Here is a 15,672-nt window from a genome sequence, read left to right as displayed (position 1 = left end):
ATGTCTTGGATCAAAGACAGAAGGAGGTAGAAAGATGACAACCTGAGCAACGGTTAAAGGGAACCAAAAAAAAAAGATGATAGAGCTTTTGTCGAAGGTGGGAGAGGAGACACTGACGTAGAACCTTAGAGCATTACAGAACAAAATAATAGTTTGGCACAGTCTAGAAGGGCTGAAGGGTCTTCTAGTCTGTGCAGAACTATTATTCTGCCTGGTCCTGCTTGCACCCAGTCCATATCCCTCCATACCCCACCCATGCATGTGCCTGTCCAAATTTTTCTTAATTTAAAATTGAGGCCTTATTCACCACTTTAACTGGCAGCTCATTCGACATTTGCACTACTCTCTGTGTCATTGGAATTAAGTAGAAAAAGCAAACTTTGCTGAATTGAGAAGGTTAAATAAATGATGGGATAAAACTTACAAGACTAGTTTGTCACTCTCATGGGGTCTGCTTCTGCGATTTTCCTTCCAGTTCTGGATTTGACTTGTATAAGGTAAGGCAACCTACCATTAAGAGAGCAATGGTTGCAATTAATTTTGAATTGCTGCAGTAAAAGCTCAGCTGCTGGTGTTTATAGTGCAATCAGAAACTTGAGACTGCAATTGTTGGAATCCGGAATAAATGATAAACTGCTGGAGGAACTCAGCGAGTCGAGCAACATCGGGGTGGGGTGAGGGAGAAGAATTGTTGATGTTTTGGGTCAAAACCTTTCATCAAGGCTTTATAGAGCAATTAGCTGCAGCTTATGCTTTTGTTTGGTTGCCAGGTTTCCCAAGCATCAGGAAACTCAGCCTGCAGCCAGTAAAATAAAACTGATGATAAATGCTGAAGCATAGCCGAGATATATGACAATTACCTCTCATCTTAGCTTACCAGTTTACTCGTTCAACCCTAAAATGAATCAGGACTTTGGTAAGCCCACAGTAAGTCAGGATTGTGATCCCCATTGTTAACAATGGGTGAGGAATGAAGGTTAAATTCCATGTTAAATAACTTTGCTTAGAACACAAATGTTATCTCTCTCTCTCTCTCTCCCCCTTCCCTCACCATCTCCTTTGCCCTCTCCTTCTCTCTCACAGAAGAAAGGTTCCTGTCCAAAGTAAAATAAAACAGACAAGAGGAAACACTGCAATCTCCAGCCAAAAGAAAAATTTGTATATCATTACAGCAGCTCAGATCAAAGGCAAAATGCATTCTGCAGAGATCAAAGAAAATAATTCATTTCCTGCTAATCAAGAAGCTAAAACGTTGACAAAATGTACTGGCATTCACAACTTCTGTCCATATTCTGTATGTCAGGTTAATGTAAAACCACTCAATGAAATTATGGAATTGAAGAATAAAATTATGCATTTGAAGCTGAAAGAAAATGATAAACTTGAGAATGAAGAAATATTTCCCTTCACAAGCAGAATAAAATACAAAGAAGATGATATAATGTCAGAGAACAAACGACATTATTGTTCTGCAAAATCGACTGGGAAAATAATATTGGAACCAAAGACAAATTATAATGGCAGTCAACATTTATCCCATATATTGACAGAGAATCATTTGTGCAAGGAAAACAAGGGAGAGACAACCTGCAATTCACTCAACAATACAGACAATAAAACAGCATCATTTTGTGAGATAAATCTATCAGATCAAAGATGTAAATATCCATGGTCTCAGATGATGGAGAATACAAGAGGGGCATTGCTTTACACTGAGTTGTCAAGCATGAAGGCAGAAGACTTTTGCTACAAAGTAAACAACCCCAAAGATGATCAGTGTGGATTATGTGGTAAACAAGACAATGAAGCAAGTAGTACATTGATGAGGCGATCTGGATTCAATCCAGGTAGGAGATAATTACTACTGTATTCAGCACATTTTAATATCATCTTCATTTTTCTGCCTTTATATTTTTCTCCCAGATTTGTCTACTTGTAGAATTGATCTATTCCAAACACTTCCCCAGCAGAGAAAAGGTCCTGAATCTAAATCCCAAGACTTTTCACAGGCCTTACTCTTGGAGTCAAAGGCCAGATGTTCATGATGGTTATGAATTTCTCCTTGGGAGAGGACATCTGGGCCCTACTCAGAACTTGATTACAATTTAATCCTCTAGGTGCTTAGCAAGTTGGTGAACTCTCTCCAAACACAAGAGTCCTGTTTCACCTATTTGCAAAGCAAGATTTTGTTTGGTTTTTTTATGGAAATTTTCTCCCTCTTGAAGGTGAAATACTTGTCCTGCATGTGTATTGTTTATCTGTATGTCTGCGTGTTTTTGCACCGATGACCAGAGAATGCTGTTTTGTTGGGTTGTATTTGCACAATCAGATGACAATAAACTTTCCTTGACTTGATTATGGGGTTAAATCAGATTGGCTCTGTCTTAAGGGAACCACTCCCATTCATCTAACTCCTGCAAATGTGAAATGTCGGCACATATGTCACTGCTCCGTCATTCCATTTTACATTCCCCAGTATATTGCTGAGGATCCCACCCTTCTATCCTACTCCTGCAGAGAAATTGAGACACCATTCCTTTCAACAACATTTACAACCTGGAGATAAATGGGGAAAGGGGTAAATTACATAGAAGAATGCAGCTCGGTACAGGCCCTTCAGCCCTTGATGTTGTGCTAACCTATATAGGCCTACTGTACACCAGTTGTCCTGCAATCGTGTTGCAGGCATTGTACTTAAGGTAGCAGTCTGAGCATGGGCAAGCTCCGGATAGGTGGGCTGGAGTTCAATGGAGTCCAGGCGCAGTTCCCACTTACCTGTAAATGGTAGTAAATAGTTATTGTTATAACCTCTCCTCTCAAGTCATGTCATTACTACCACCACATCGATAAACGTGGTGTCAGGAGTGGGATGGCAAGCGTCCCAAGCTTGAGGCTTCTTGGTCAATTTGCAAGTGAGGAACCAGCACCACGTTGCAGCAGTCGCCATGATGGATGGATTCAGACGACCAGAACCACTCATCTTCAATGGTAACGTTGCCAAGAACTGGCATATTTTCAAACAAGTGTATGATATATTTAACATGGCAGGGCAGAGTGACAAGCCCACCCTCACCAGAGTGTACATTTTATTAAATTTGATGGGTCCAGAAACCATAAAGAGGAAGAGATCATTCATTTATGCAAGTGAAGTGAATGAAGCGGAGCTGATTCTCAGTCCAGCAGAATCAAGAGAGGACTCTGAGTGCTTGAAAAAGAAATTTAGAGAAATGTACAATCCATGGATGAATATCACGATGGAAAGACACAAATTTAATACAAGAGATCAAAAGCCTGGTGAATTGATCAATTAATACATCACCAATTTAACCATAAGAGCAAAGACCTCCAAATTTGGAATGCTCTGTGAGGAACTAATCAGAGACAGGCTGGTCTGTGGCATTTATAACGACAGCATAAGGAAGGTGCTTCTATGTAATGTGACTTAATGCTAGTAAAGGCCATTTCTACCTGTCTGATGTGTGAAGTGACTGAGGGGAATAGCAAGAAGTTAGCCTGTCCACAGCAGCCTACTGTAAGCGTTGAGGCAGTCCAGGTGGGATCTGCAAAGAAACAATGGCTGGAGACCAGGAGGAAGAGCCAGCCAGACCAAACCACATTATTGTCCATTATGAAGTGAAACAACTGCGGAGGTGACCAAGCAGTGAGAAAGGAAATGTGTCCACCTTTCGGTCAGCAGTGTTGAGCCTGCAGAAAGTGTAACCATTTCAAAAAATACTGCAGATCCAGACAGTAGATCAATACTAGAAGATCAGACCTAGAATGATGTTTGACCAACTAGAGTCTGAACAGGATAAAAGCAACATAGAAGAAACATATTTCATCAATGGGCTGACATTGCAGATGGCAATGGACTCAACTGAGACACAGATGAGGGGAAACAATGAAGTTTTTGTAACTATAAATGTCAATGGGAAGGCAGCGAAAATGAAAGTTGACACAGGAGCCAAGGGCAGCATTCAGTCAACTAAGAAAAGAGGAACAGGTCAAGCCATGCATCAAGTCAACAAGTCTAGTGGCATATGGGGGCACCAAGATGAAAACAATTGGCATGGTTGGCAAGATGTTCTCCATTGTCCATGAGGATGTTCTGCCTCTGCTTGGCCTAAGTCCATGTATGGACATGGGACTCATCTCGTTTAGTAGAGATGTTCACCAAATATGCCCCTTCGAAGACAATTTGTCGCAGATCATTTTCTCGTAATACAGCAATCTATTCTCCGATGAGCTTGGGAGACTGCTGGTAACATACTCTATGAGGCTCAACCGGGAAGTAAGACCTGTGGTTCATCTGGCATATTGTAAACCTGTGGCTAAGAACGACAAAGTCAAGGCCGAGCTGGATAGAATGCAAGAGTTGGGTGCAATTACTCCGGTTACAAAGCGAATGGGTGCCCTCCATGGTAGCTGTCAACAAGATGGACAGGCAAAAATTCCGGATAGGCATTAACCTGTGGGACCTCAACACAGGTGTGAAGAAACCACACCATCCGGTGAGCACCGTGGAAGAGGGTGCTGCACAAATGGCTGGCCCAACCATATTCTTAGTCCTAGATGCCAAAAACTCCTTTTGGTAGATCACACTCAACAACAAATCATCATAACTGAACACATTCAGCACTTGATTCGGTCAGTACAGATATCTGCGGATGCCATTTGGAATTAATTTCGCCAGTGAAGTGTTCCAGAGATCCATGGAACACATTTTTGCTGGGTACCCCTGTGCCATCATTGTCAATGAGGTACTCGTGGGTGGCAACAGCATAGAGGAACACAATACCAATTTAAAGAAAGTGCTCAACTGTGCCAGAAAGTAGAACCTGAGGCGCAAACCCCTCAAGTGCAGAATATGGTTGAACCAGATCAGCTACATTGTCCACATATAACCAGCAAAGACCTGAAGTGGAGCCCTTGAAAACTAAGGAAATCAGCGAGAAGTTGATGCCAAGGGATGCTGCTGGCCTACAGAGGTTTCCTGGTTTGATTAACTACCTGGGCATTTTAGCTTATGCATAAGGACATGGTGTAGACTTGGCAGGAGCAGCAACAGAATGCTTTCAACATTTTAAAGAAGCACATATCATGCCCACGTCGTATTATGACATCCGAACGCCAGTAATGATGACCGTGACACCTTGCAGTATGGGCTCAGTGCAGAATGCTTGCAAGATGGAAAACCAGTGACCTATGCTTTGTAGTCTCTCACTGATACAGAGACCAGGTACGCTCAAATCAAAAAATAATTGTTGGCAGCGGTTTTTGCCTGTTCCAAGTTTAATGATTACATCTATGGAAAGCCAGTGGCCATAGAGACCGATCACTAACCCCTGAAGAAACCCATACACGCACCACCAGCAAGGTTACAGAGGATGATGCTCAGGCTTCATAAATACAATATCACCCTGATATACATGTACGGAAAAGCGATGCACCTAGCCAACATGTGTTTTCATGCCCCCCGAGACTCCACTGTCCCAACAGGTTGAGGAGGAGGACAATTTCTTTTTTTTTAAATTTTTTTTATTTTTCACATTAGCCATGATATACACTTTTTCTTTTTCACACATATACAGTGACTTTTTCTCCCCCCCCTCCCTCCTCCCAAGCCACCCCCCACCCCCCCCCCTCTCATCCATTTTAGGTATACAATCTAGGTTGCATTAAACCCGTCAGACAATGTTGTCATTCAACAAAAATACACCAGAAATTCTACTGAGTCCATTCTTTTCTTTCCTTCTCCTTCCATCAACTTAGGTAATGTTTGTCCCCGGTAGGTTTTCGCTATTGTATTTAATGTAAGGCTCCCATATTTGTTCGAATATTTCAATATTATTTCTTAAACTATATGTTATTTTTTCTAATGGAATACATTTATTCATTTCTATATACCATTGTTGTATTTTCAAATTATCTTCCAATTTCCAGGTTGACATAATACATTTTTTTGCTACGGCTAGGGCTATCTTAACAAATCTTTTTTGTGCATCCTCCAAATCAATTCCAAATTCTTTGTTTTTTATGTTACTTAGGAGAAAGATCTCTGGATTCTTTGGTATATTGTTTTCTGTTATTTTATTTAATATCTGATTGAGATCTTAGGAGGAGGACAATTTCGACGTAATGACAGTCATTCACATATCCTCATCTCACCTGGAGGTGCTAAGGAGACATATGGCAGAGGATGCTACTTTAAAGACCCTTGGCACTTTCGTCAAGGGTGGTTGGCCAAGCAAGCAACGTAGTCAGCCACCAGCAGTGCGCCCCTACTTCCCATTCCATTACTCGCTACTCATTGAGGAAGGGATCATAATGAAAGGCCAGAGAGCTGTGATACCCAACTCGTTGCAGAAGACATATGTCAACATCCTGCACAGAGGGCATCCAGGTACAGAGGCAACAAAACGGAGGGTGAGGGACATCGTTTTTTTTGTCCTGGGATGACCGAGAACATCGACCAAGAGGTGCAAGCTTGCTTGATGTACAACAGCACTAAGGCACACCAACAGTAAGAACCAATACAGTTTCATCCAGTTCCAGACTTAACTTGGTCAATTGTGGCAACTGACAATTTCGAGTGGTGATGTCAGCAATACCTAATGTTGGTTGATTCGTATTTGGGGTGGTTCGAAATAGACCTGATATGTGATAGTTCTTCCAAAACTGTCAGCATCTAGTTGAAAAGGCACTTCTCAGTGCATGGAGCATCACACACCCTGTCATCAGATAATGGCAGCAGTTTACGAGCCAAAAATTTAAGGACTTCACAGCAGAGTGGAACTTCACTCACGTCATCAGAAGCCCAGAACATCCACAGTCTAATGGGTTGGCTGAGAGAGCTGTAAGAAGTGCAAAACAACTCATGGAAAAGTACCACAGGGAGAAATCGGATGTATTCCTCAATCTGCCTAACCTGAGAAACATCCCTCATGATGCCACGCTTGGGTCTCCAGAGCAGAGACTGATGCGAGACAGATGTGCGTTACCTTACCTGTGGCAAGGAAGCTTCTGAAGCCCAAATGAGAAAGCCACAGAAGATCAAGGCCTAGCTGTTGAGCAAAAGACTGTGGGTGAAGTAGTGCTATGACAAGGCGAAATGACTGCTCAAGCCTTTGATAGAGAACAAGTCATCAGGATGCAAACTCCGCAGGACTATGACTAGACTGGCGTGGTAGAAGAAATCTACCAGGAGTTGAGGTCATACCTGGTCCGATCGGAAAGGAAAGTGTACTTGACAAACTGATGTGATTCTGATGACACTGCGTACCAGAACACTGGACTTGAACCTAAAGATAGTGATACTCCCTCAGTAGCCACACCTAAGATAACAGAGAGTGCACATTCTCAGGGTGAAGTGCCACATGCTATACCTTCACAGAGGGGTATTACAGGATGCACTCGACTAGATTGGTGTGGTAGAAGAAATCTGCCAGGAGTTGATGTCATACCTGGTCCAATCGGAAAGGAAAGTGTACTTGAGAAACTGATGACACATCCTTCCAGTTCAATGCGATCCTAATGACACTCTGTTCCAGAGCACTGGACTTGAACCTAAAGATAGTGATACTCCCTCAGTAGCCACACCCAAGAGAACGGACAGTGCACATTCTCAGGGTGAAGTACCATATGCTCTACCTTCACAGAGGGCTATTACAGGATGCGCTCTGGGGGCAACTGTAAACTGAACCCCAAATACAAAGACTGATCCATGTCAGTTGTGTTCATTGCATAATGTTAACTTGCAAACTGTGTTACTTTGGCGGTCACTAAAGAAAGGGGATGTAGACTGTCGCTCAGCACCCACTGCAATCGCATTACAGCCACCGTACTCATGGTAGCGGTCTGCGCATGCATGAGCTCAAGTTTGGCAGGCTGGAGTTCAACAGAGTTCAGGCATGGTAGGGCTACCATGTACAGAGCTCCCACTTACCTGTAAATAGTAGTAAATAGTTATTGTTATAACCTCTCCTCTCGAGTCATGTCAGTACTATCATATCAACAAACACCTTCCAAAAAACCGAAACCTTCCCTCTCTTATAACCCTCTATTTTTCTTTTATACATGTGCCTGTCTAAACATCTCTTAATTGCCCACCACCACCCCTGACAATGTTTTCCAAGAATCCACAGCTCTCTGCGTAAAAACCTATTCCTGATTATCCCCTAAACTTTCCACCCTTCACTCTGTACAGATGTCTTCTGGTGTTTGCCATTCGTGTCCTGGGAAAAAGGTGCTGGCTGTCTTCCTTAGCTATACTCAGGGGTGTTGGTGTTGCCATATCAGACTGTAATGCCAGTCAGCACACTTTCCACCACACCTCTGTGGAAATTTGCCAGGGTTTCCGATGTCATACCAAACCTCTGCAACTCCTGAGGAAGTAGAGGCACTAGCATGCTTTCTTCACGATGCCATTCACAATCCCTTGCAATGTTCACAGCCGCTGAATTACTAACAACCAGAGGTGATGTATTTTCAGTGACAGCCTTCCCAACCACATTTCAAGCTGGCTTCCATCAGAAAACAACTTGAAGGTGTGGAACATGAGATCCTAGGAGGTATGGTAGCAACAAGCTCAGGTAGCTTAGAGCAATGATTTCTTTGCAGACATGTTTCTTTCTTGCGGTATGTAGTCACCAGGAATTTATTGAGATTAAGAGGAAAGTGCAGCTTCCCTTCATCATTAGAAAATGCAGAAATGGCAATTGAAGAATGCTTCTGCTCCTCCATCTCACTGACGGCATTCAGACATTGATCGTAACTTAAAATGGAAAATTCAATGTAACCTGATGGGTGCAGCAATACATCACTTGGAGAAATGGAATGAACCTTGAGTTCAAGAGCTAAAATAAATATTTCCTACAAGATCACAGTTCAAGAGCTGATAATAGATGACTGTCGTTGAGGCCATTGATCATAAGGCTGCCTCCTGTGCCAATCATTTTCGTTTTGTTCTTCATGTTTTCATTCTCCCTTTCTGTAGCATACCATCACTAGGTAATTCAGTAAGCATCGTTCAAGCAACTTCCTTAAATTTAGAATTTAAATTTTAAATTTATATTTAGTCATACTGCACGGTAAAAGGCCCTTTTGGCCCATGAGCCCATGTTTCCCAAATACACCCAATTGACCTACACCCTGGGCATGTTTTTGATAACTGGAATACCCAGTAGAAACCCATGCAGACACGGGAAGAGCATACAATCTCCTTACAAACAGCACGGGATTCGACCCCAGTCGCTGGCCCTGTAACAGGATTGTGCTAACCTCTACATTATCCATGCTTAAATGGTCATCTAAATTTTTAAAATTTGACATACAGCATAATAACAGGCCCTTCCGGTCCTACAACCGCGAAACCGGAGGAAAGCAGAGCATCCAGAGGAAACCCATGTAGACTGGAGGAGAATGTATAAGCTCTCTTCACAGACCATACCAGGTTCGAACCCAGGTCACTGATGCTGTAATAGCTTTGCGCTAACCAATACGCTAACTATGCCCCCCTCCCACAGTAATCTCCATTTGGCTAGAAAAGTCATCATAACCAAATATGATTCCATTCATATTTTCCAGCAAGAGTTCCAGTGAGTGTTACAGACCCCAGAGGACCCCAAAAACCACATATGCACCACAACACTGGGTTACTTAAACAAAAGTAGTTTTTAATTATATTTGAACAAGAAAACAGAATTGAACTTTAACTTATTACTTAACCTACCTAACTACTTAATCCCCCCTCTAATACATTACACCGGTGTGTGTAATGTATATTTAAGATTAGAAAAGTTCTTTGGATCACAATCCAATTTCACTGGTTGCAGGCAATTCTTGTACTGTGCACAGAAGTTAGCATTAACAAAGTTCACCAGTCTTTGGTGCTTAACAGGCAAATGGTTCTTGCTGGTTTTCAGAGAGAGATTCCTTTTCCAGGAAATCCACAATTGATTCCTTCTCCATCAATCTTGCTGATGAAACTTTCCCCTTTCAGGGTTCTCCAGATGATCCTCTTTCTTTCAGGTCACCTTTCACACTGCCAGTCTTCTCCTTTGATCAGGCAGTCTTTCAAAAGTTTGCCAGCTTGTCCCTCTGGAACTGATTTCTGTGTCTCTCCTCTCCGTTTCACTCCCTCCTTCTCTGAGAGCAAAACTCTTCTCCTCTGCCTGCAAAGATCACATGCTCTCCCAGGTAAACTGCTGTCGATACTTTGTTGCCTCCTGCAAAAAACATTCTGCAAAAGTCCTGCAAATGTTCTGTGTTTTAAAAAATGTTTGTGCAAGCTGCTCTAACAATTCCTCCCAAATCACCTCTAAATACTCTGTCACACGAATAACAGCTGAATTTTACCCTGCTCCTGCAACGGCTGGTGAAAACAATGGTTAACTTTGCTCTTCTCCCTGGACTGAAGGCAGCCAAGCAACTGAACAGAGCAGTTTTATTTTCTCCAATTTAAAGCTCATTTCACAATACCACTTTCCATAATATTTTCTCTTCATATCGTTTTAAGATTTATTTATTCACAACTGTTCTCTTACCTCACAACTCTTTTTTATTAAGTAAAAGTCACCCTATGAATTTATCTGTTACACATCATCCTTCTTAACATAAGTTAAAATGAACCATAGTAGAGTAGAAGTCCAAATCTCCAAATGCAAGAAATCTGGATCACCCGAGAATCCAGACTTTTCAAAAACTCTCAAACCTTTTAAATTTACTGGGTTTTTGTGTGTGTGTGCATGTATAAGAGTCACAGATGCACAGCAGCAACGAGTGACCAATATCCTTTTTCTTTAAAATGGCTCATTTTGATAAATGATACATGATGTATTAGCTAATGAATAAACTTTCAAAATTTACCTGTTCATCTCTTCTTTATTCCTCCTTAAATGTGAATTTTAAAAGTACTGCCCAAGAATCCAGCCCAATCCCCGAGCAGTCTGAATTTTTGGACTTCTGCTGCTTCTACACAATGATGTTGTTCTACTGACTTAATTACAAAATTTCTTGTCTTGGTCAATCAATTGGTCCTCCTAAGCTTGAACATATCCTGACTGAACATCTACACATGTATTTCCACTGGGCATAATTGATAAAGAATGAGAGAGACAAGTTCTAACACTGTATTCCTTTGTGGTGCCTTTGTGGCTGGACTTCACTGCAAATTTAGCACAGACCGAAGATCAAACCAGGACCTTCCTATTTTGTCGATGAAACCAGTTTGGTCCTACATTAGAAACTTATCAACACTTGGAAGAAACAACATTGATAGCAAACTTGACAATATTTTCAGTGCATCAGATAACACAGTTACTGCATCAGATTGCAGCATTTCTAGAGTTTGTGATCCAATCACGCTGTTTTATAATCAGCTAAAGCTCTTAATCAGTAACCATCCATGGGCATAGTGATATGCAAAGAAAACATTTTCTTTGTCTCAAAATAATAATTAAAACTGCTAACAAAGATATATCAATGGCAATTACAAGGACTGCCTAAAGAAATCTCTTGGTGCCTGCCACATTGACCACCGCCAGTGGGCTGATAACGCCTCAAACCGTGCATCTTGGCGCCTCACAGTTTGGCGGGCAGCAGCCTCCTTTGAAGAAGACCGCAGAGCCTACCTCACTGACAAAAGGCAAAGGAGGAAAAACCCAACACCCAACCCCAACCAACCAATTTTCCCTTGCAACCGCTGCAATCGTGTCTGCCTGTCCCGCATCGGACTGGTCAGCCACAAACGAGCCTGCAGCTGACGTGGACTTTTTACCCCCTCCATAAATCTTCGTCCGCGAAGCCAAGCCAAAGAATCTTATGAGCATAATTTTTTTTTCTAATGGATTAATTATGCAGCAAGAATTGTTTAGTATTTTACAACATAGTGGACCACCTGAATTATATGCAAGCACATCCAGTGGCATCCACATTCTTTGAACCAATGAACAAAACTAGGAGTTGAATGAAGAATTCTATCATTAGCGAAAGCATTAAGGTCCTGCTGGTACTTGAATATACCTGGTAGTCAATTCTCAATCTCACATTAATGGTGAGAAGTCTGCCTCAAACAGAAGCATGAAGCAGGCAGTCATTTCAGAAATCTTAACTTTAATTTAAAAAAGTAATTTAGATATACTGCATGGTAACAGGCTCTTCTGACCCACGAGCCCGTGCCACCAAATTACATCCAATTAATCTACAATCCCTAGACATTTTGAAGGGTTGGAGGAAACAAGAGCACCCAGAGGAATCACATGCAGTCATGGGGACAACATACAAAACTCCTTACAGACAGTGCCTGATTTGAACGTGGTTAGCTTGCCAGTACATCTCTACCCAATTTTTTTTATGGAATGCAATCCATAAATTTATCCTAATCTGCTTTTGTTGGTCAGTTGATTAATACTGGTTCCTTAGTATTTTTATAGCTTAGTAAACACTATTGAGTGGTGTTAAAGCATGATTTTACACAGCTGATAAATACAAGGAAACAACATCTCCCACACATTTTGCACAGTACTATAGATAGAAAGCCTACCGATCCTATCACTGATAGAGTGGCCTAAATGACAAAAATACTTGTTAATGTGCAACTTAATCCATCATCAAGAAATGGTTTTCATTAATGAATTTTAATTGCTTTTGATTGATTTTATTTGTTTCAGGTTCCAGCCATAGCTATAATAATGGATTGTTTTTATATTGGCAACTGATGTTTTATTCCAAGAGACTAGAGTTCAGAATTAGAATTTATTGTCATGAACAAGACACAAAATTTGTTGTTTTACAGCAATATCACGGTGCAAACATTCGTATAAAACCACCTTACAACAATAAATAAAAATAGTACATGAAACGTCAAAGTAAGGCAGTGTTTTTGGTCCATTGATCAGTCAGGAATCTGATGGCAGTGGGGAAGAAGCTGTCCTTCTGTCGCTGAGTGCTTGTCTTCAGGCTCCTGTACCTTTTTCCCGATGGTAGCGGAGTGAAGAGGGCATGGCACGAGTGGTGGGGGTCCTTGAGGATTGAGGCTGCTTTCTTAAGACACTGCCTCTTGGTGATGTCCTAGATGGAGTGAAGTCTGGTGCCAGTGATGTCGCAGGCCAGTGATATCACAGGCCAAACTTGACAATGATGCAACCAGCCAGAATGCTCTCCACGGTAGACCTGTAGAAGTTTTTAAGAGTCTTCAGTGACGTACCGAATCTCATCAAACACCTCAGAAAGCATAGCCGCTGATGAGCCTTCTTCATGATTGCATCGACACGGAGGCTTCAGGACAGCTCCTCAGCGATGTTGATATGCAGGAATTTGAAGGTCTTGACTCTCTTCACTACTGAGGCATCAATTAGCACTGGATTGTGTTCTCCTGACTTCCTACTGAAATCCACAATCATCTCCTTGGTTTTGCTCACGTTGAGTGCAAGGTTGTTGGCGTGTGTAATGGAAGATTCTAATCTGTTTTTTTAAACTTGCAGCTCTGGGTTCTGCAAGGCTGAAAACCTGCTTGTGTTTTAGAATCAGCAGACATAAGCTAAATTCCACCAAGGGGCCAGAGATGCTGTTTTCTGACGAAAGGGCATCTGTGTACCGAGAACATTTAATCTTCTTCCTTGTTTTGGTCACAGACTGTCAGAGGCCTAGCCTTGATGCAAAAGTGATAAGCTATGAGTAAGCAATTTTTGGGTAATATAAGCCATGGTCCCGCTGCTGAAGTGAGAGACTCTCTGAGAGGTGGCAACATCTCTCAGCAAGAAGAAGAAGAACTTCTGGAGTCCAGCCAACGTCCCGGTCAGGGGAGGTGGAGAAGCTGCTACCGGCGCCCTGACAACCTACTACAAGTGTGCAGTCGTTGCCTCGCTTCGGCAGTTGGGACCAGTCCAAGCGTTGATAAGTATAGTTGGGAAGGGCTTGCATATTGTAGTGTGAAATCAGCTTTTGAATTTGTAATAAACATTTGTAATAAACATTTGTATAATCTGAACTGCTCTCGGTGTGTGTGTCTATTTTCTTTCGGTAGTTCAAACCCTGTGACCAATTTAAAACAAACAAAATGAGAGGTATAAGTTTACCCAGGACACAATCTCTGGCCCCTTGGTGGAATTTAGCTTATGTCTGCTGATTCTAAAACACAAGCAGGTTTTCAGCCTTGCAGAACCCAGAGCTGCAAATTACCAATGAGCTGATCAATCTCCCGCCTGTGATTCTGGGAACAATTGTGATGTCATCAGCAAATTTGAGAATTGCATTGGAATTGTGCCTGGCCACACAGTCATGGGTATATTCATGAACTTGATTTCACTGTTTAATAACTAAATTACGTTTTCTTAAATTGTGGATAAATCAATTATGTTAAAAGATACCTTGAGTTAGTTCATAGATGCTAATTTATCCAAATAAAAAATATCAAAAATTTTTCCAAGCACAATAATGAATTTCATGTCAATTAAAATGTTCTGATTTATACAATGCCTTTCAAAACCTCGTGATGCTTCAAAACACCTTTCACTCATTAAATACTTTAGATGTGTAGTTATTGTTGTAATCATTAAGATACAATAGTAAAGCAGTAAAGATGCTGTGTGGCCTACTGAGTTTCTCCAACTATTGTGTGTTGTGCTACAATCACAGCGAGTGCTGACTTTCCATTTTAACTTAATCGTTTATGCACTTGTGCTTTGAATAAGTTCTTGACATAGTTAAGTAGAGACATAAGAGACTGCAGATACTGGAACCTAGAGCAGAAAAAAAAACAAATTGCTGAAGGAACTGAGCAGGTCAGGCAGCAGCCATGGAGGGAAATGGACAGTCAACACTTTGGGTTGAAACCCTTCTTCAGGATTGTGAAAGGGTGCTATTAAAGAGATGGGAGGGGTCAGTATGATAGGTAGACCAAGGAGGGGTGAAGGATGATGGACAGATGGAGCCATATTGGGTAGAGTTGGGAGACAGTGATAGGCGAATGCAGAAGTAAATTGAGGGGACTAGATGGAGCCAGGAGTGGGGAGAAGAGGGTGAAGCTAGAGGCAGCTGTTGAAGGAAGGAGATAGGTGGAACAGCATAATGGCAAAAGTTGAGATCTAAGAAAATAAATTCCTCTGGAAGATGCTTGAAGGAAAAAGACAATCAAAATGGTTTAATTGATACAGTGTTCGTTATCCCAAATAATATTTTGAGTGTCAGCACTGTTTGCTGTGAAAATACTGAATGGAATTTGCAAGGTTAAGCCTCAGAAGTTGTTATTCCATGGCAATATCTCAAATGATTACAAGATTTGGTTGAGCAGCAGTTTTTCATTTGGCAAGGACACAATAGACTGATTGTGTCCAGATTGGACAATAATTCACAAGTACCAGAATTAGTGAATTTACAGCCTGGCAACTTAAGGTATTCCTTAACTATTACCAAACGTAGAGTCCTCAGTTTATTTCCTGGGCTTTTTTAATGTATTGGTTCCTGAAATAAAGATATCACTGGAAATGTAACAGTTATTTTTAAATGTAGAGATACCACAGCATAGTAACAGGCTCTTCCAGCTCATGAACCCATGCTGCCCAATTATATCCTTGTGACCAATTAACCTACTAACCCTATATGTCTTTGAAACATGGGAAGAAACAAGAGCAATTGGAATGGACCCACGGGTACAAACTCCTTACAGACACCGGC

The 15,672-nt window shown here is 41.5% G+C and overlaps 1 protein-coding gene across 4 annotated transcripts in view; it reads left to right on the top strand.

Annotated features, from left to right (window-relative positions):
* The window catches only part of LOC138741334 (nuclear receptor coactivator 7), a 90,412-nt gene that overhangs the window by 25,833 nt on the left and 48,907 nt on the right, over positions 1 to 15,672 (top strand). For all 4 annotated transcript variants that reach the window (XM_069895220.1, XM_069895219.1, XM_069895222.1 and 1 more), the window contains one exon: positions 1,084 to 1,847. In XM_069895220.1, coding sequence (XP_069751321.1) covers positions 1,084 to 1,847 — 764 coding nt within the window. The remainder of the gene's footprint in view (positions 1 to 1,083; positions 1,848 to 15,672) is intronic.

The sequence above is a fragment of the Narcine bancroftii genome, chromosome 8 (assembly GCF_036971445.1).
Source record: "Narcine bancroftii isolate sNarBan1 chromosome 8, sNarBan1.hap1, whole genome shotgun sequence".
NCBI lineage: Eukaryota > Metazoa > Chordata > Chondrichthyes > Torpediniformes > Narcinidae > Narcine > Narcine bancroftii.
This window is presented reverse-complemented; position numbering and strand designations above follow the sequence as displayed.